The sequence below is a fragment of the Nerophis lumbriciformis genome, linkage group LG08 (genome assembly GCF_033978685.3).
Source record: "Nerophis lumbriciformis linkage group LG08, RoL_Nlum_v2.1, whole genome shotgun sequence".
NCBI lineage: Eukaryota > Metazoa > Chordata > Actinopteri > Syngnathiformes > Syngnathidae > Nerophis > Nerophis lumbriciformis.
This window is the reverse complement of record NC_084555.2, coordinates 56,287,501-56,310,000: the sequence shown is the minus strand read 5'-3', so window position 1 is coordinate 56,310,000 and position 22,500 is coordinate 56,287,501. Positions and strand designations below refer to the sequence as shown.

At 43.7% G+C, this 22,500-nt stretch overlaps 1 protein-coding gene across 1 annotated transcript in view; it reads left to right on the top strand.

Moving 5' to 3' along the window:
* Nucleotides 1-22,500, top strand: part of tnika (TRAF2 and NCK interacting kinase a) — a 227,707-nt gene that overhangs the window by 148,609 nt on the left and 56,598 nt on the right. The window contains exons 13-16 of the mRNA XM_061969225.1: nt 170-286; nt 2,208-2,294; nt 10,251-10,415; nt 19,939-20,403. Coding sequence (XP_061825209.1) covers nt 170-286; nt 2,208-2,294; nt 10,251-10,415; nt 19,939-20,403 — 834 coding nt within the window. The remainder of the gene's footprint in view (nt 1-169; nt 287-2,207; nt 2,295-10,250; nt 10,416-19,938; nt 20,404-22,500) is intronic.

The following is a 22,500-nucleotide window of genomic DNA, read 5'->3' as shown; positions in this document are numbered from 1 at the left end:
TTTTTGGTCTCTTCTTTGGTGTGCGAGAGGTGCCGCCTGACGTCCGTCTGTCTCCCTGACAAACTGTCTCCTGTGAGAAAATGTCTCCTGTGAGAAAGTGTGTGACTGACAAAGTGTCTCCTGTGAGAAAGTGTGTGAGTGACAAAGTGTGTGACTGTGCTCCCATCAGCAGCAGCAGCGAGAGCGTGAGCTGAGGAAACAACGTGAGAGAGAGCAGAGGAGACGATACGAGGAAATGGAGCAGCTCCGCCGAGAGGAGGAGAGGAGACACGCTGAGAGAGAGCAGGTCATTATGTGTTACACCTCTCCATCTTACTGTGTGTTACTGTTTGTTACACCTCTTCATCTTACTGTGTGTTACTGTTACTGTGTGTTACTGTGTGTTATTGTTACTGTCTTGTTGTATGTTGTTGTTGTTACAGTGTGTCACTATACTGTATTTTCAAACACACTTTTGTGCAGAAATCATTCATATTGTTACTCTTGCTGTGTGTTACTGTTACTGTTTGTCACCGCTACTGTGTGTTACTGCATGTTACTGTTACTTTGGGCAAATCACGGCACGATAACTTCAAAATAAAGACAACTTTGGATAATTTCCTTTGTTTAAAAATAGAACAAGCACATTCTGAAAATGTACAAATCATAATGTTGTTGGTTGTTTTTTCTTACACTTACATGTTGCACTTAATAGTATTCTTTCTTTATTTGTCGTTATTTATACTTTCTGAACAAATGATGTGATAATGTTCATCCGTCATCTCATTGGTGTTCATTTTCAATCCATCAAGATAAAAAAACAATAATATCAAAATCAAATTACAGGATGTTATTTATGTAGTTTGATCATTTTCCTCGAACATCATGTGCTTTATTTAGTACATATAAAGTTAAAAGTTAAAGTACCAATGATTGTCACACACACACTAGGTGTGGCGAGATTATTCTCTGCATTTGACCCATCACCCTTGATCACCCCCTGGGAGGTGAGGGGAGCAGTGAGCAGCAGCGGTGGCCGCGCCCGGGAATCATTTTGGTGATTTAACCCCCAATTCCAACCCTTGATGCTGAGTGTCAAGCAGGGAGGTAATGGGTCCCATTTTTTTATAGTCTTTGGTATTACTCGGCCGGGGTTTGAACTCACAACCTACCGATCTCAGGGCGGACACTCTAACCACTAGGCCACTGAGTAGGTATGTAGCATCGTCTACGAAGATACAAAGAATTGCTATTGCGACATCCAGTGGACACATTTAGAACAGCAGTTTCTTTCATTTAAAAATGTCAGGTTCATTTTTATACTAAGCAAAGTCATAAAAACCTGTTCTGGTCCTCGGGTGGTACGTTTGCCAGCCCTGTGCTAACACAACAGCAGGTGTCCTGGCTGGTCCGTCTGCATGAATGGACTAAGTACCACTGTGATGTAGATTTAAATATCCTTTCTGTCATGTCTGTGTAATCATGTTTTGTGTTAAGTCATGTTTTTGTTTAGTTATAGGACTCTTTAGTTTCTGTCTTTTCACTCCCTTGTCTTGTTTCCATGATTACCCCATTAGTTTCACCTGCTCCACGTTTGGACTCATTGTGCACTCTTGTTTGTCACCATAGCAACCATTAGTTTTCACCTGTCACGTCACGCACCTGTTTCACGTTTTGAGTCACGCACCTGCTTTCACTAATCATGTCCGTAGTATTTAAGTTCATTCATTTTCTGTTGTTCGTCCTGACGACCTCACACCACATTTATGCTCCGTCCATTTTTTCATGTGCATGTTCACGCTGCTCCATTTTTGTCCATGCCAAGTAAGTTTTCTTTATTCAAGCCATAGTTTGCAAGTTTTGTTTAATTGTTCATAGTTTATTCTCCGCCACTGTGCGCGCTTTTTGTTTGATCCTTTTTTTGTATTTATAGTTAATAAATAAATCATGTACCTTAATTCCCGTCTCGCACGAGCCAACTTTCCGTTGCATCCCGGAAAAGCAGACTCACAAGATCAAGACCTGACACTTTCATGTCAACATGATTTTTTAAGCAGTTGAAATGAACACATGAATCATCACACGTGTAATCTTCTCTGCCTCAGTAGCTGCTTCTCCTCATCTCCAGACATGTCGTCTGTTTGCCTTGTCAGCGTTTATGTTTCTTTTCTCAATGTGCTCCTGTTGTCCTCCTCCTCTTCCTCTCTGTGCCTCCACATGCTGCTCAGGAGTTTATCCGTAGGCAGCTGGAAGAGGAGCAGAGGCAGTTAGAGATCCTCCAGCAGCAGCTTCTACAGGAGCAGGCCTTACTGCTGGTAACCTTTGTGTTAGATGCAGGACATTGTGCTCACTGTTTGCATGCTCACTTCATCCTCACCAGGCTCTGCAGCCACATAGTGACCGCCACACTGACCACATCAAACACGCCCGAGAGCAGTGGTTCTCAAACTTTTTTTGTCATCCCCCACTTTGGACAAGGGGGAGTTTTCAAGCCCCACCTGCCCCCATCACCCCAACAGAGCGCTAATGCCAAGCTTTAACATTTTCAAATTTATTGAACATCAAGTTGTATACATTCGAACTCAATAACATAAAATAACATTAAGTTCAATAATAAATAAAATAAATGTGCAGCTGTGGTATAACTTGCATCAAGTTCAATAATAAATAAAATAACTTCCATCAAGTTCAATAATAAATAAAACAAAAGTGTTATAACTTGCATCAAGTTCAATAATAAATCAAAAAAAGTGTTATAACTTGCATCACGTTCAATAATAAATCAAAAAAACTGTTATAACTTGCATCAAGTTCAATAATAAATCAAAAAAAGTGTTATAACTTGCATCACGTTCAATAATAAATCAAAAAAAGTGTTATAACTTGCATCACGTTCAATAATAAATCAAAAAAACTGTTATAACTTGCATCAAGTTCAATAATAAATCAAAAAAAGTGTTATAAATTGCATCACGTTCAATAATAAATCAAAAAAACTGTTATAACTTGCATCAAGTTCAATAATAAATCAAAAAAAGGGTTATAACTTGCATCACGTTCAATAATAAATCAAAAAAAGTGTTATAACTTGCATCACGTTCAATAATAAATCAAAAAAACTGTTATAACTTGCATCAAGTTCCATAATAAATCAAAAAAAGTGTTATAACTTGCATCACGTTCAATAATAAATCAAAAAAAGTGTTATAACTTGCATAAAGTTCAATAATAAATCAAATAAAAGTGTTATAACTTGCATCAAGTTCAATAATAAATCAAAAAGTGTTATAACTTGCATCACGTTCAATAATAAATCAAAAAAAGTGTTATAACTTGCATCAAGTTCAATAATAAATCAAATAACTTGCATCAAGTTCAATAATAAATCAAAAAAAGTGTTATAACTTGCATCAAGTTCAATAATAAATAAAACAAAAGTGTTATAATTTGCATCAAGTTCAATAAAAAAAAAAAAAGTGTTATAACTTGCATCAAGTTCAATAATAAATCAAATAAAAGTGTTATAACTTGCATCAAGTTCAATAATAAATCAAATAACTTGCATCAAGTTCAATAATAAATAAAACAAAAGTGTTATAACTTGCATCAAGTTCAATAATAAATAAAACAAAAGTGTTATAACTTGCATCAAGTTCAATAATAAATAAAACAAAAGTGTTATAACTTGCATCAAGTTCAATAATAAATAAAACAAAAGTGTTATAACTTGCATCAAGTTCAATAATAAATAAAACAAAAGTGTTATAACTTGCATCAAGTTCAATAATAAATCAAAAAAAGTGTTATAACTTGCATCAAGTTCAATAATAAATCAAATAACTTGCATCAAGTTCAATAATAAATACAATAAAAGTGCCACTTTGCAATCTTTGCAAAAAAAAAAAAAAAAGGAGGAGCTATGTATTTGGCAAGACAGGGCAAGTGACAGCACTTTTCCCCCAGGAGAGCCACCTTGCTTCACTGTGAAACAGCACGGCTGTATGATCAGCTCCCATTTCCTCACACAGTGCAGAGAACAGTCGCACTTTCAGTGGTCGTGTTTTGATCAAATTTACCGCGCTCACAACATCTGTTAAAACCTCATTGAGTTCGGGGCTGAGCTGCCTTGACGCGAGTGCTTCCCGGTGAATGACACAGTGTGTGCCCGTCACATTTTTGTTTCTCTGCAGGCGCTGGCTCTGGCTCGACGACCTTTGAGGTGCGAGTCACAAATGTATATATTTGTGTAATTGTGGTCCACACATTAGCCTGCTACCCATCCGCGCGAAAGTTTGTTCCGCTTAGCCCCGCCCCCATTAGTTACTGTTGCTATGTCTGTCAAACTTTCGCTCATACCGAGAAATATAAAGCCTACAGTAAAAATAAGTACCGGTAATTTCCATTTATTTATATAGCGGATTTCACAGACAGAATCACAAAGTGATTTACAGTGTGTATAGAAAATGAAAGCATAGTAAAAAAAATAATCTAAGAATATAATAATTTAAAAAAAAAATTGAAAGTGAAATTTCCTCCCGTTCCTCGCGCCCCACCTGTCATGTCTCTATTCCCCACCAGTGGGGCGCGCCCCACACTTTGAGAAACGCTGCCCTAGAGAGACCTCCACTCGGTGCACTCGCCGCGTGTTCCTTTGATCAGAGAAAGAAGGAACTTGTCAGACCAAAGACACGTACTAAAGCCAAAAGCAGTGAAGTTGTGTAAATGGTCAATAAAAAGAGAATACAACAAATCCTTTTCAACTTATATTCAATTGAATAGACTGCAAAGACAAGATATTTCATGTTCACACTGACAAACTTTGTTGTTTTTTGCAAATATTAGCTCACTTGGAATTTGATGCCTGCAACATGTTTCAAAAAAGGCATTTTTACCAGTGTGTTACATGGCCTTTCCTTTTAACAACACTCAGTAAAGGTTTGGGAACTGAGGAGACACATTTTTGAAGCCACGCTGTTGCAACACGTGACACATCACATTCCAAATATTATGAACAATTCTACTGCAGAGGAAACCGCTTTTCAGAAAGTAAACGTTGAAACTAAAGTGAACATTTTCTATTGTTTTACACTTAAGTTTTGTTTTCTTTAATATTTACTTGAGGCAGTGGATGTTCCCGCACTATTCTTTGCACTTAAAAATACATGTTTGTAGTCCAAAACCCCAAACCAGTGAAGTTGGCATGTGGTGTCATTTGTAAATAAAAAACAGAATACATCATACTTGCCAACCTTGAAACCTCCGATTTCGGGAGGTGAAGGGCGGGGGCGTGGTTGGGGGTGTGGTTAAGAGGGGAGGAGTATATTGACAGCTAGAATTCATATATATATACAGGTAAAAGCCAGTAAATTAGAATATTTTGAAAAACTTGATTTATTTCAGTAATTGCATTCAAAAGGTGTAACTTGTACATTATATTTATTCATTGCACACAGACTGATGCATTCAAATGTTTATTTCATTTAATTTTGATGATTTGAAGTGGCAACAAATGAAAATCCAAAATTCCGTGTGTCACAAAATTAGAATATTACTTAAGGCTAATACAAAAAAGGGATTTTTAGAAATGTTGGCCAACTGAAAAGTATGAAAATGAAAAATATGAGCATGTACAATACTCAATACTTGGTTGGAGCTCCTTTTGCCTCAATTACTACGTTAATGCGGCGTGGCATGGAGTCGATGAGTTTCTGGCACTGCTCAGGTGTTATGAGAGCCCAGGTTGCTCTGATAGTGGCCTTCAACTCCTCTGCGTTTTTGGGTCTGGCATTCTGCATCTTCCTTTTCACAATACCCCACAGATTTTCTATGGGGCTAAGGTCAGGGGAGTTGGCGGGCCAATTTAGAACAGAAATACCATGGTCCGTAAACCAGGCACGGGTAGATTTTGCGCTGTGTGCAGGCGCCAAGTCCTGTTGGAACTTGAAATCTCCATCTCCATAGAGCAGGTCAGCAGCAGGAAGCATGAAGTGCTCTAAAACTTGCTGGTTGACGGCTGCGTTGACCCTGGATCTCAGGAAACAGAGTGGACCGACACCAGCAGATGACATGGCACCCCAAACCATCACCCAACCGTGCAAATTTTGCATTTCCTTTGGAAATCGAGGTCCCAGAGTCTGGAGGAAGACAGGAGAGGCACAGGATCCACGTTGCCTGAAGTCTAGTGTCAAGTTTCCACCATCAGTGATGGTTTGGGGTGCCATGTCATCTGCTGGTGTCGGTCCACTCTGTTTCCTGAGATCCAGGGTCAACGCAGCCGTCTACCAGCAAGTTTTAGAGCACTTCATGCTTCCTGCTGCTGACCTGCTCTATGGAGATGGAGATTTCAAGTTCCAACAGGACTTGGCGCCTGCACACAGCGCAAAATCTACCCGTGCCTGGTTTACGGACCATGGTATTTCTGTTCTAAATTGGCCCGCCAACTCCCCTGACCTTAGCCCCATAGAAAATCTGTGGGGTATTGTGAAAAGGAAGATGCAGAATGCCAGACCCAAAAACGCAGAAGAGTTGAAGGCCACTATCAGAGCAACCTGGGCTCTCATAACACCTGAGCAGTGCCAGAAACTCATCGACTCCATGCCACGCCGCATTAACGCAGTAATTGAGGCAAAAGGAGCTCCAACCAAGTATTGAGTATTGTACATGCTCATATTTTTCATTTTCATACTTTTCAGTTGGCCAACATTTCTAAAAATCCCTTTTTTGTATTAGCCTTAAGTAATATTCTAATTTTGTGACACACGGAATTTTGGATTTTCATTTGTTGCCACTTCAAATCATCAAAATTAAATGAAATAAACATTTGAATGCATCAGTCTGTGTGCAATGAATAAATATAATGTACAAGTTACACCTTTTGAATGCAATTACTGAAATAAATCAAGTTTTTCAAAATATTCTAATTTACTGGCTTTTACCTGTATGTATATATATATATATATATATATATATATATATATATATATATGGCTGGATGTAATAAGGAGTCAGAAAAAATACAAATAAAAATACAATTAATTTTGATGTTTTTAGCAAAATATAGTAAAAATGTATTTCGTTTTTTTTTTTTTTTAATTAATAAATATATGTATTTTTAGGTAAGATAAACATAATAATACAATTTATCTCTAGTCTGGATGATTTAGTTCTTGTCACCCTGTTGTCCTCCCGTCGTGAAAAAAGGCTAATCCTCACTCAGGTCCGCATGGAGCTGGAGGGGGCGTGGCCTCCAGCTCCGGCTGAAAATCGGGAGATTTTCGGGAGAATATTTGTGAGGGTGAGGCGCTGAATTTCGGGAGTCTCCCGGAAAATTCGGGAGGGTTGGCAAGTCTGGAATACGTTGTTTTCAGCACCTCCAAGTCCGAGTCCATGGTTCTCGCCCGGAAAAGGGTGGAGTGCCATCTCCGGGTTGGGCAGGAGATCTTGCCCCAAGTGGAGGAGTTCAAGTACCTCGGAGTCTTGTTCACGAGTGAGGGAAGAGTGGATGGTGAGATCGACAGGCGGATCGGTGCGGCGTCTTCAGTAATGCGGACGCTGTATCGATCCGTTGTGGTGAAGAAGGAGCTGAGCCGGAAGGCAAAGCTCTCAATTTACCGGTCGATCTACGTTCCCATCCTCACCTATGGTCATGAGCTTTGGGTTATGACCGAAAGGACAAGATCACGGGTACAAGCGGCCCAAATGAGTTTCCTCCGCCGGGTGGCGGGGCTCTTCCTTAGAGATAGGGTGAGAAGCTTCGGGCATCTGGTCAGGATGCCATCCGAACTCCTCCCTAGGGAGGTGTTTAGGGTACGTCCGACCGGTAGGAGGCCACGGGGAAGACCCAGGACACGTTGGGAAGACTATGTCTCCCGGCTGGCCTGGGAACGCCTCGGGATCCCCCGGGAAGAGCTGGACCAAGTGGCTGGGGAGAGGGAAGTCTGGGCTTCTCTGCTTAGGCTGCTGCCCCCGCGACCTGACCTCGGATAAGCGGAAGAAGATGGATGGATGGATGGACATTGTTTTCTCTATTTTCAGGATTATTTACATTGTAGATTGTCACTGAAGGCATCAAAACTATGACACCTGTGAAGTGAAAAGCATTTCAGGTGACTCCCTCTTGAAGCTCTTGGAGAGAATGCCAAGAGTGTGCAAAGCAGTAATCAGAGCAAAGGCTGGCTATTTTGAAGAAACTAGAATATAAAACATGTTTCAAAGTACCAATGATAGTCACACACACACTAGGTGTGGTATAATTATTCTCTGCATTTGACCCATCACCCTTGATCACCTCCTGGGAGGTGAGGGGAGCAGTGAGCAGCAGCGGTGGCCACGCCCGGGAATCATTTTTGGTGATTTAACCCCCAATTCCAAGCCTTAATGCTGAGTGCCAAGCAGGGAGGTAATGGCTCCCATTTTTATAGTCTTTGGTATGACTTGGCCGGGGTTTGAACTCACAACCTACCCATCTCAGGGCGGACACTCTAACCACTAGGCCACTGAGTAGGAGTTTTCAGTTATTTCCACCTTTTTTTGTTGAGTACATAACTCCACATGTGTTCATTCATAGTTTGAATGTGACAATCTACAATGTGAATAGTCATGGACATAAAGAAAAGACATTGAAATGAGAGAGTGTGTCCAAACTTTTGGCCTGTACTGTACATCAAACTACTAAAAATGTAACAAAACAATAGGAATTGGACCTCCTAGCCTGCAGGGGGAACGTAGCCGATGTCACATTCTTCCTGGTTGCCATCCATTTAAATGTGAGGTCCCTCCCACAAGTGTTACAGTATCCATCCATCCATCCATCTTCTTCCGCTTATCCGAGGTCGGGTCGCGGGGGCAGCAGCCTAAGCAGGGAAGCCCAGACTTCCCTCTCCCCAGCCACTTCGTCCAGCTCCTCCCGGGGGATCCCGAGGCGTTCCCAGGCCAGCCGGGAGACATAGTCTTCCCAACGTGTCCTGGGTCTTCCTCGTGGCCTCCTACCGGTCGGACATGCCCTAAACACCTCCTTAGGGAGGCGCTCGGGTGGCATCCTGACCAGATGCCCGAACCACCTCATCTGGCTCCTCTCCATGTGGAGGAGCAGCGGCTTTACTTTGAGCTCCCCCCGGATGGCAGAGCTTCTCACCCTATCTCTAAGGGAGAGACCCGCCACCCGGCGGAGGAAACTCATTTGGGCCGCTTGTACCCGTGATCTTGTCCTTTCGGTCATAACCCAAAGCTCATGACCATAGGTGAGGATGGGAACGTAGATCGACCGGTAAATTGAGAGCTTTGCCTTCCGGCTCAGCTCCTTCTTCACCACAACGGATCGATACAGCGTCCGCATTACTGAAGACGCCGCACCGATCCGCCTGTCCATCTCACCATCCACTCTTCCCTCACTCGTGAACAAGACTCCGAGGTACTTGAACTCCTCCACTTGGGGCAAGATCTCCTCCCCAACCCGGAGATGGCACTCCACCCTTTTCCGGGCGAGAACCATGGACTCGGACTTGGAGGTGCTGATTCTCATCCCAGTCGCTTCACACTCAGCTGCGAACCGATCCAGTGAGAGCTGAAGATCCTGGCCAGATGAAGCCATCAGGACCAAATCATCTGCAAAAAGCAGAGACCTAATCCTGCAGCCACCAAACCAGATCCCCTCAACGCCTTGACTGCGCCTAGAAATTCTGTCCATAAAAGTTCAGAACAGAATGGGTGACAAAGGGCAGCCTTGGCGGAGTCCAACCCTCACTGGAAACGTGTCCGACTTACTACCGGCAATGCGGACCAAGCTCTGACACTGATCATACAGGGAGCGGACTGCCACAATCAGACAGTCCGATACCCCATACTCTCTGAGCACTCCCCACAGGACTTCCCGAGGGACACGGTCGAATGCCTTCTCCAAGTCCACAAAGCACATGTAGACTGGTTGGGCAAACTCCCATGCACCCTCAAGGACCCTGCCCAGAGTATAGAGCTGGTCCACAGTTCCACGACCAGGACGAAAACCACACTGTTCCTCCTGAATCCGAGGTTGGACTATCCGGCGTAGCCTCCTCTCCAGTACACCTACAGTAGTTTCATTTAAATGTGAGGTCCCTCCCACAAGTGTTACAGTAGTTTCATCAAGTAGGAATCATTCAGACAAAAGCAGAATGAACACAAAGCGTGGTTGTGAAGTGGCTCGATCCCTCGCCTTCATTTCCTCCCTGGTCCATGCATCTTCCCACTTCCTTCCCCACGTCTGACTAACTTCCCTCTGACTTGTTCCCCACAAGGAGTACAAGCGTAAGCAGGTGGAGGAGCAGCGGCAGGCCGAGCGACTGCAGAGGCAGCTCCATCAGGAGAGAGCCTACCTGGTGTCCCTGCAGGCGGACAAGAAACAACTTTATCACTACAAGGAAGTCATCAATCCCGCCGATAAACCAGCCTGGGCTAAAGAGGTATGATGATGATGCAATGATGACGATTGCAAATGTCTTCATCAGCAGGTTTTGTTGCTCCTCACAAGACAATACATCATGCTGGTTTGCAGTGGAACACACCAAAGGTTTTACCATTTCAGAATCAGAATCAGAATCAGAATCAGCTTTATTGTCATTACGCAAGGTAACGAGATTGAGGCCATTCCATACAGTGCGATGTGTGCATGCTAGAAAAACAATGTGCAAATATATAGAAATATAAAAAATGTAGAAGTGCAATGAATATGGTGTGAAATGAATATTTACATGAAAAAACAAAACAAAAACAGGGTGGTTGGTGGAATGGGTTATTGCACCGAAGAGAAGGCAGCTATGAGGTACAAAGGGGCAGTCCGTTCAGGATGGTTATGGCCCTGGGGAAGAAGCTGTTCTTTAGCCTGTTTGTTTTGGTTTTAATGCACCTGTAGCGCTTCCCAGAGGGCAGCAGGTGGAACAGGTCAGAGCCAGGGTGGGTGCTGTCCTTGATGATGGCACTGGCTCTGTTGAGGCAGCGGGAGGTGTAGATGTCCGTCAGAGAGGGCAGAGGGCGGCCGATGATCTTCTGAGCCGTCTTGACCACTCTTTGCAGCCTCTCCCTGTCTGCTGCAGTGCAGCTGCCGTACCATACCGTAATACAGTAGGTCAGCAGGCTCTCGATGGACGAGCGGTAGAAGGTCAGCAGCAGGTCAGGCTTCAGGTTGTACTTCCCGAGGACTCTAAGGAAGTGTAGCCGCTGCTGAGCCTTCTTGATGATTGATGTGGTGTTGACTGTCCAGGAGAAGTCATTAGAGATGTGGACTCCAAGGTACCTGAAGGTGTGGACCCTCTCTACACGCTCGCCGTTGATGTAGAGGGGGGCAGGGTCGGTGCTGCTCCTCCTGAAGTCGACGATGATCTCTCTGGTCTTGCTGGTGTTGAGAGCGAGGTTGTTCTCCGAAGACCAGGCCGTCAGCTTCAGGACCTCCTCTCTGTAGGCAGCCTCGTCACCCCTGGAGATGAGCCCGACCACTGTGGTATCGTCGGCGAACTTGACGGTAAGGTTGTCACTGTGGGCCGGACTGCAGTCATGGGTGTAAAGGCAGTAGAGGAGGGGGCTCAGCACACAGCCCTGTGGGGAGCCGATGCTCAGCGTGCGGGAGGATGAGAGGTGCGGGCCAAGTCTCACATTCTGGGGTCGGTCCGTTAGGAAGTCCCTTATCCAGGCGTTTGTGAGAGGGGGGAGGCCAAGAGTGTCCAGTTTATTGCAGAGTCTGTCCGGGATTATTGTATTGAAGGCAGAGCTATAGTCCACAGAGAGCATCCGGACGTAGCTCTGCTGCTGCTCCAGGTGGTTCAGAGCAGAGTGGAGAGCAACAGCGATGGCGTCCTCTGTGGACCTGTTCGCCCGGTATGCGAACTGGTGGGGGTCGAAGTCTGGAGGGATATGGTCCTTGATGTGCTGGAGAACAAGTCGCTCGAAGCACTTCATGATTACCGGAGTGAGGGCCACTGGTCGGTAATCATTCAGGCTGGTGATGGGAGACTTCTTCGGCACCAGGATTATTGTAGATGACTTCAGGCAGGATGGGATGACTGCCTGAGCCAGGGAGAGGTTGAAGATCCTGGTGAGGGGGGGAGCGAGCTGGTGGGCGCACGTCCTGAGCACCTTTCCAGGTTTGGACTTTAACCAACATTTTTAGACGACACGTACAAAAGGCAAAAGCAGTGAAGTTGTCACGTTGTGTAAATGGTCAATAACAACAAATCCTTTTCAACTTATATTCAATTGAATAGACTGCAAAGACAAGATATTTCATGTTCACACTGACAAACTTTCTTCTTTTTTGCAAATAATCATGAACTTTGAATTTAATGGCAGCAACACATTGCAAAAAAGGCATTTTTTACCAGTGTGTTACATGGCCTTTCCTTTAAACAACACTCAGTAAAGGTTTGGGAACTGAGGAGACACATTTTGGAAGTGGAATTATTTCCCATTCTTGCTTGATGTACAGCTTAAGTTGTTCAACAGTCTCCCTTCTCATATTTGAGCCTCCACACATTTTCAATGTCTGGACTACAGGCAGGCCAGTCTAGTACCCGCACTCTTTTACTATGAAGCCAGGCTGTTGTAACACGTGGCTTGACATTGTCTTGCTGAAATAAGCAGGGGCGTCCATGGTAACGTTGTTGGTTGGCAACCAGAGGTGGGTAGTAACGCGCTACATTTACTCCGTTACATCTACTTGAGTAACTTTTGGGATAAATTGTACTTCTAAGAGTAGTTTTATTGCAACATACTTTTACTTTTACTTGAGTATATTTATAGAGAAGAAACGCTACTTTTACTCCGCTACTTTTATCTACATTCAGCTCGCTACTCGCTACTATTTTTTATCGATCTGTTAATGCACGCTTTGTTTGTTTTGGTCTGTCAGACAGACCTTCATAGTGCCTGCCTTACTGGTGACGTTTCACTTCGTTCCACCAATCAGATGCAGTCACTGGTGACGTTGGACCAATCAAACAGAGCCAGGCGGTCACATGACCTGACTTAAATAAGTTGAAAAACTTATTGGGGTGATACCATTTAGTGGTCAATTGTACGGAATATGTACTGTACTGTGCAATCTACTAATAAAAGTTTCAATCAATCAATCAAAAGTGTGAAGGAAAAAAGACCCTTTTATTTCAACCGTACATCCCGTCAAAAGCCTAAAGACTGACTGCACAGTTCCTGTCTTCACAATAAAAGTGCCGCTCCATCGCGCCTGCGCTTTCAAAACAAGAGTCTCCGAAAGCCAGCGCAAACAAGCTAGCAAGCCACGGAGTTTGCCGCCAATGTATTTCTTGTAAAGTGTATAAAAACGAATATGGAAGCTGGACAAATAAGATGCCAAAAACCAACCACTTTCATGTGGTATTAGACAGAAAGGAGGAACTTTTTTTCTCCTCCATTTGAAAACGTGGACGTTATCATCACTACTGTCTGATTACAATCAATGCAAGTCATCAGAATCAGGTAATACAACAACTTATATTCTTGTCTTCAAGAAAGAAAGGAATCTATATGTGTTAAACATGCATGTATATTCATTAAAACACCTTTAACATGTAAACAAAAACGGCAAAATAAATAAATATAAATTATATACTGTATATATATATATATATATATAAATGTGTGTGTGTATATATATATATATATATATATATATATATATATATATATATATATATGATATGTGTATGTTACTCATCAGTTACTCAGTACTTGAGTAGTTTTTTCACAACATACTTTTTACTTTTACTCAAGTAAATATTTGGGTGACTACTCCTTACTTTTACTTGAGTAATAAATCTCTAAAGTAACAGTACTCTTACTTGAGTACAATTTCTGGCTACTCTACCCACCTCTGTTGGCAACATATGTTGCTCCAAAAGCTGTATGTACCTTTCAGCATTAATGGTGCCTTCACAGATGTGTAAGTTACCCATGTCTTGGCCACTAATACACCCCCATACCATCACACATGCTGCCTTTTACACTTTCACCCTAGAACAGGGGTCGGCAACCCAAAATGTTGAAAGAGCCTTATTGGACCAAAAATACAAAAACAAATCTGTCTGGAGCCGCAAAAAATGAAAAGCCATATTACATACAGATAGTGTGTCATGAGATATAAATTGAATTAATATGACTCAAGGGAAACTAAATGACCTCAAATATAGCTACAAATGAGGCATAATGATGCAATATGTACATATAGCTAGCCTAAATAGCCTGTTAGCATCGATTAGCTGGCAGTCATGCAGTGACCAAATATGTCTGATTAGCACTCCACACAAGTCAATAACATCAACAAAACTCACCTTTGTGGATTCATGCACAACGTTAAAAGTCTGGTGGACAAAATGAGACGGAAAAAGAAGTGGCATAAAACACGTCCTAGAAAGTCGCAGAAAGATATACATGTAAACAAACTAAGGTGAGTTCAAGGACTGCCAAAATTAGTAGGACAAAACGGCGCTCGCCAAATACTGGAATCAGTGAAGCATGTTTAATATAAACAGTGTGCTTTATAGCAATTAGGGAGGTTTGTGTCATGTTTGTCCTCCTACAGAAACCATATTAAAACATTTTTATTTTATTTTTTCCCCTCAACTTTTTCCATTTTTCATACATTTTTGAAAAAGCTCCAGAGAGCCACTAGGGCGGCGCTAAAGAGCCGTATGCGGCTCTAGAGCCGCGGGTTGCCGACCCCTGCCCTAGAACAATCCGGATGGTTCTTTTCCTCTTTGTTCCGGACAACACAACAACGTCCACAGTTTACAAAAACTATTTGAAATGTGGATTCGTCAGACCACAGAACACTCGAGCCCAGTGAAGCCGGTAGCGTTTCTGGGTGTTGTTGATAAATTGGCTTTGCATAGTAGAGTTTTAACTTGCACTTACAGATGTAGCGACCAACTGTAGTTACTGACAGTGGGTTTCTGAAGTGTTCCTGAGCCCATGTGGTGATATCCTTTACACCCTGATGTCGCTTTTTGATGCAGTACCGCCTGAGGGATCCAAGGTGTGTAATATCATGGCTTACGTGCAGTGATTTCTCCACATTCTCTGAACCTTTTGATGATATTACGGAGCGTAGATGGTGAAATCCCTAAATTCCTTGTTGAGAAATGTTGTTCTTAAACAATTTGCTCAAGCATTTGTTGACAAAGTGGTGACCCTCGCCCCCGTCCTTGTTTGTGAATGACTGAGCATTTCATGGAAGCTGCTTTTATACCCAATCATGGCACCCACCTGTTCCCAATTAGCCTGTTCACCTGTGGGATGTTCCAAATAAGTCTTTGATGAGCATTCCTCAACTTTTTCACTCTTTTTTGCCACTTGTGCCAGCTTTTTTTTAAACATGTTGCAGGCATCAAATTCCAAATGAGCTAATATTTGCAAAAAATAACAAAGTTTTCCAGTTGGAAGGTTAAATATCTTGTCTTTGCAGTCTATTCAATTCAATCAATCAATCAATGTTTATTTATATAGCCCTAAATCACAAGTGTCTCAAAGGGCTGCACAAGCCACAACGACATCCTCGGTACAAAGCCCACATAAGGGCAAGGAAAAACTCACCCCAGTGGGACGTCGATGTGAATGACTATGAGAAACCTTGGAGAGGACCGCATATGTGGGTAACCTCCCCCCCTCTAGGGGAGACCGAATGCAATGGATGTCGAGTGGGTCTAACATAATATTGTGAGAGTCCAGTCCATAGTGGATCCAGCATAACAGTAAGAGTCCAGTCCACAGTGGGGTCAGCAGGAAACCATCCCGAGCGGAGACGGGTCAGCAGCGCAGAGATGTTCCCAACCGATATACAGGCGAGCGGTCCACCCCGGGTCCCGACCCCGGACAGCCAGCACCCCATCCATGGCCACCGGATCTGTGTCTCCCCCCTTCCACAAGGGATAGGGGGGAGCAGAGGAGAAAAGAAAAGAAACGGCAGATCAACTGGTCTAAAAAAAAGGGGGGCTATTCAAAGGCTAGAGTATACAAATGAGTTTTAAGATGGGACTTAAATGTTTCTACTGAGGTAGCATCTCTAACTGCTACCGGGAGGGCATTCCATAGTACTGGAGCCCCAATAGAAAACGCTCTACAGCCCGCAGACTTTTTTTGGGCTCTGGGAATCACTAATAAGCCGGAGTTCTTTGAACGCAGATTTCTTGCCGGGACATATGGTACAATACAATCGGCAAGATAGGCTGGAGCTAGACCGTGTAGTATTTTATACGTAAGTAGTAAAACCTTAAAGTCGCATCTTAAGTGCACAGGAAGCCAGTGCAGGTGAGCCAGTATAGGCGTAATATGATCAAACTTTCTTGTTCTTGTCAAAAGTCTAGCAGCCGCATTTTGTACCAACTGTAATCTTTTAATGCTAGACATAGGGAGACCCCAAAATAATACGTTACAGTAATCGAGACGAGACGTAACGTTCACCTCAGATGTCCTAGATCGGGCCTTCAGATGCCGCAGGTTAATAAGACCATCATCCGTTCAGTATCTGATATGCACTCCAAGATGAGGATGAGAGGTTTTGACATACAGCACAACAGTTGCAAGATGTAGCAAGAAGAGTGTCGGCCCAAGCACACATCCATTGCTCCTGTGGCAATGTGGAATGAAGGTGAAACAGAAGCACTGTGGACTACAGAGCCCCTCATACAGTATCGTTGTGCAGATCTCACACTAGTTTGACAAAGTGTTGGAGGCAACCAAACTTCTTAAGCACTCCTTAAAGGACAGCACAGGGGACGGAATCAAAGGCTAACTTACACAGGTCAAAGAAAATCATCGTCATGGGTTGTTGTTGTTCCCTAGCTTTTTCGAAGCAGCTGGCGAGCACAGAAGGTCATGTGTGTGGTTCGCCCAGGTCGAAACCCATACTGAGACTCTGGGAGAACTGATTCACTGAGGTCAAGGAAGCGCTTGTGGAGGAATCTGGCAAAAATAATGGAGAGCATGGAGATGCCACGGTAATTTCCACAAGCAGAGCGGTCGAGCTTCTTGAAAATGGTCCCGATGCTTGCATCTCATAGATCTTGGGGGACATGCTTGGATTCCCACATTGACAGGACGAGGAGGTGGATTTGCTTCCGGAGACAATTGGTTGGTTATCAGGGCCAGTGGCCTCATTGGGCTTCATCTGTTAAATTGCTTCCCGAGTCTCTTTAAGAGAGGGAGGGAGACTCATCCATAATTTGATTGGATGTTGAGAAATCTTCCCGGTTCGGAAGGTCTTTGAAGTGCTCCTTCCACCGGGCAAGAATAGTGTCTTCGTCCTTCAGGAGTACCTGACCATCAGCAGAGGTTAAAGGCTGTGAGGAGGAATGTGTCGGTCCATAGATGATACGGACGACTTGCAAGAAGTTCCTTGTCTTGTGTTGATCGGCGTAGCCTTGGATCTCCTGGGTTTTCTCAATCCACCAGTCGTTCTGAAGCTTCTGGATGGCGCACTGAGCTGTAGCCTTGATCTAACAAAAAGCAACTTCCTTGCTTTTAGACGTTGGTTGGCTTTCTCATGCTAAGTGAGCCTTCCATTTTAAGTCTATTATCTCACCAGCAGTTGAGTTGATGGCATTCTTGACGGCACACCAAGAGGCCTTTGGCTCTGAAGTGTCATGGTTGACGTCCTGGAACAGAAAAGAACGGAATGCAGAGACATCAAACTTCTTTCAAATAGTATTTGCTTGCAGTTTGGGTTCTGGCTTCAGGGATGTCCGCAAGGAGAAGATGAGATGATGGTCAGTCACTCTGAGGGCCTGGGTTATCAGAACCATGCTTCTGTCTTTCTTTCGAGTTACGACATAGTCGATCAGGTGCCACTGGCATGAGCGTGGGTGCATCTATGAGGTCTTGTCCCTTGTGCGGCGCCTGAAGATGGTGTTGGTTATGCAAAGATTACATTTTGCACGTAAACCAAGAGATAGCAAGCCATTGGAATTGCAGCTGCCGATACCCTGGTTCCAAATGATGCCATGCCAGAGTTGATGGTTTTTCCCTACTTGCGCATTAAAATCTCCCATGATTTCAGTTTGGGTTCTGGCTTCAGGGATGTCCGCCAGGAGAAGATGAGATAATGGTCAGTCCAACAACCATTAGCCCCTCTGAGGGCCTGGGTTATCAGAACCATGCTTCTGTCTTTCCTTTGAGTTACGACATAGTCGATCAGGTGCCACTGGCATGAGAGTGGGTGCATCTATGAGGTCTTGTCCCTTGTGCGGCGCCTGAAGATGGTGTTGGTTATGCAAAGATTACATTTTGCACGTAAACCAAGAGATAGCAAGCCATTGGAATTGCAGCTGCCGATACCCTGGTTCCAAATGATGCCATGCCAGAGTTGATGGTTTTTCCCTACTTGCGCATTAAAATCTCCCATGAGAAGTTTGTCTTGCAACAGCACAGGAGAGAGGACTGTCCGAGGAAATGCGTAGAAAGATTCCTTCACATCAACATCTGAGTCCAGAGTGGGGGAGTAGACACTGATGATGGAAACGTGTCCACGTGGATAGGGATACAAAGTGTTGGAATTCTTTTGCTGATGCGCACAGGGAGGAGGTCGTGCATCCTCACGAGAGAGTTGTGGATGGCAAATTGACTCCGTGAAGACGAGGCTCCTCTTTGTTTTCCCTTTCCAGAAAAGATCGGGCCTCCATTAGCTAGACGTGTCTCACTCAGGGCTGCCACATCAATGTTGTACCGGGAAAGTTCCATAGCAACAAGAGCAGTTCGATGTTCTGGCCGACTACTGTTGTCACGGTCCATGAGGGTGCGACTGTTACAGGTGATGAAGCAAAGAGATTGTGGTTTCAGATTTATTTTTGTGTTCTGACCACAGGAGGGGGGAGTCTGCCAGGTGCGGTTACCCGGCCAGACATTGGAGGTAACAAGCGTGCACCTTTTCTAGGGCCTTATCCAAATTGGAGAGGGCATCTCTACAGCTAAAAAGCCCTGCCCTGACACAGACGCAGCTACCGAAGGACGACTTTGCCACCATGTTTGTCTGCCCAACGACCCTCTTGCGTCTGCCGCCAACGTCTGGGTCCCAAGCTAAAAGCTCTCAGGGCTCACCTTCCCCTGCTCCCATTGCCTGTCGCCCATTGTTGCTAGACTTTGGGGAGAGAGATAGGAAAGCGAGAAAAGGAGACAAAAGCAGGAGAGGAAGAAGCCAATCGCTTGAGGTTTAAGGAGCACGACATCTAATCCACCATCTGGGCTTCAGGCATCTTGGCCCAGCACAGGAAGAGAGATCCAGACTGTGGATATGCCGTCTTACTGCAGGTCAGGGTCAACATAAACAAGGATGTTACTTTGTTGGGTATTGCTTTTTGTACCGCATGGTGCCTGATCACCTTCCCCAAGAAGTGAAACGTTCAGGGGGTGTGCCGGTTTATTCACGACAACTGGACCATGAACTGGCAGTGCTGGATTACATGGTTACCAGTAGTGAGAAATGTATTCTTCCTGGGCGGACTTAGTTTACCGGCCAGACTTCTGCTGTATAAAATAAATGAAAATAGAAATAAACCCTCACATTAAACTGTCTTGTGAGGCAATTGTAATTCACTAGAACATAACAGTTCATGTAAACTTTTCAACTGTTCACGATTATCATTGTCAAATGTTTACAATTGTGTCTATACAGACAATTGTAAGATTTTGACTATAACTATCTGCAGTAGGACATGGGTGATTCCATTAATTTTAAGTGGCATTAAAAAAGGTCAAAGTCAAATGACACAGCAGGTGTATCGGCCACATGGTTTTTTAGTGCTTTTGAGCCATCCATTTTTAATCACATTTTTGAATCATAGTAAATTACCCTAATGAGCAAAATACTGACCGAGTTACACGTCTGTCAGATTCCTTCATAGGTCTAGTTATTAAAAATGGTGTTTAACTTTAGTGGTTCTGCTGCTTTTTTTGTTTCTGTGCTTTTATCTTCCTGACTCTGACTCCTAGGTGGCGAAGCAACAACCGGTTAACCCGCCCCGCTCTAACCTGCGCCATCACCAGTCGTTCAAGCAGCCGTCACCCCCGGCCTCCCACGGCCAACCCCGAGCTCAGATCCCAAAACGCACCCCGTCCGTGGGCGCCCAGATCCTCTCCAACCACCTGCCCCAAATCCGACTCGCGCTAGAACCCGGGGAGCCCCTTGACCCGGGGCTAAAGCAGGAGATAAGCCAGCAGGTTAGAGAGCTGAGAGCTCAGAGACGTAGTCAGAGGAAGGATAGTAAGAAAGAACCTTCTAGTCACATTCCCATTAGACAGCCGAGTCCTGCTGCCAACCCTCAGCTTGTGGAGAAAGCAGAGCATCAGAAAGAGAAGTCCAGAGGCAGGCCTCTTTCTGCGCCCAATCATGCCCAAGGCCTTTTGTCTTCAGACCCCCAGGTTGTTAGTAAGGCGCCTGCACAGGTCCACAAACTGGTTAGTGCTCGTCAACCGCTGCATCTCGTACTCACCTCGCCAGACCATAGATGTAGACAATAGATGTAGACAATACTGTAGAGTTCAAAATGAATTTGTGTGCTCCAGAGATTTGATTGACATTCCAAGATCATGGATCATTTTGTATCCAATTTCAAAGCTTCAAACACTTTGTGGTCTGAGGCGAATCGTCCTCATTAAGTTGGAAGTTCAAAAACACAGACGTTGTCTTGTATAGAACTTGAATGTCCTGACATTATTGGTATTTACGAGCAGCAAAGAAGTTGGAACTCGTTAGTTCTTCCATCCTCGCAATGCACAATGATTTACCACTTTTTCAAAAAGCTGATCATCAAGCATCTAACCCAACCTCCTCGTTGCATCTCAGTAATCCCTCAGATGAGTGGTGGGATCTCTCTTGTCCTTGTCCTTTATTAGCTTACTTACTTTCCAATCGTCTCCAAAATCTTTTGGGTTGGTACAAAGTTACCCCAAAGCCTTTTTCTTCTCGTGGAGATACTTACTAACAAAATGTTTTCTTCTCTGTGATGCTAACCTCTTTCCGCCTCGACAGAAACAAGCTAACGACCACCATTTCTGTTCCCTTGTAGTCCTCCTTGTGTTCATGAATAGTAGACACAGTATAGTCCTGATAGATTATCAAATCATGAGGTTTTGAAGAAATCATCCAAAAACGGAAGTAGTTGCAAGCTGGTTCACATAACAAAGATTCTTACACAGCATGTTTTGATATTAGCGCACATTTTTACCAAAGTGTGCATTTTGGATCATTTGCTGCTTCCAGCTTTGAGGGAACATTTTTAATTGAACACGTTTTTGTTCCCAGTGAACAAATGAAGGTTTGTGTTTCTTGTGAAAGAACCTCATCTAAAACGGTCTCCCAGGTGCAACACCAGTGACCTACAACTAGGGTGTCCTGATACAACACGTACACCCAGGCCCGGCCCTAACCAATCTGGCGCCCTCGGCAAGATTTTAGGTGGCGCCCCCCCCACATCGGCAGTGAAGTGTATATACTCACAAGAAACCGAATAGCTTTGTCTTTGACCTTTTTTTTTTTTACTTACAACTATACCTAATATATAAAGGGGTGGACAAGTGACTATTACCTGCAGGGCAAACATTAGCTAACCAGAAGGCAATAACAACGTAAACAAAACACACCTGCTTAAAAGATCTAATACAAATGTCCCTGAGGAATGTAAGGTGTGAGTACTGTAATTACCTAACGTTACATTATTATTTTCCATAACAATTAAGCCCCCTCCACAATATTAACCCGACGTTAAAACAGAACTAGCTATTTATTGATTAGCAATTGCCGAGTCATGTAACATTAGCTTAATGCTAAAAAGCCAGGTTACTATCACATTCTGTAACAGACAAATAATTTCATGTAGGCTAACGTTACCTACCTGCTACCTCTGTCTTTTCTCGTGTCTACTCCTCTTCTTTTCTCTTTTTTCTTCCCTGGGCACCTGACAGTTTTGGCCGTTTTGACATCTTGTGTTGATTTTTTGATGTGGTGACGTCCAAAAAGAGTCATGATACGGGAAGGGAGGGGGCGCACCGTGCGGGGGGCGTAATGTTGTAACAAATAATATTTCTATTAAATAGGCTTTACTTTGCATTTTAATTAAAGTGGGATTATTTTTTGTATTTAGAAATAATAGTACCAACTTTTTTTTTTTTTTTTCTCCAACATTTGTGGCACTGGCGTGGCGCCCCCTGATGGACGGCGCCCTTAGCATTTGCCTATACGGCCTATGCCACGGGCCGGCCCTGCGTACACTTACCGTGCCGTAGCCATATTGCTATCCTGGCTATTGGCTGATACTAATATTGATCTGATACGATATCAGCAACACGTTTTTTTTTTACGTATCTTGTAGCGTGGAATGTTAGAAAGTGTTTGATCAGGTGATATGTTGTGATCATGTGGGCTCTGCATGCTAGGAACTAGCACAGTCTGTATTTGATCTTGTTCTTATATATTTGGGTTTTTTACACCGCAACCCTCATAAATATGGCATGTCCAATTAGCATTGCGCTATCGCATTTGTTTTAAAGTTAAAG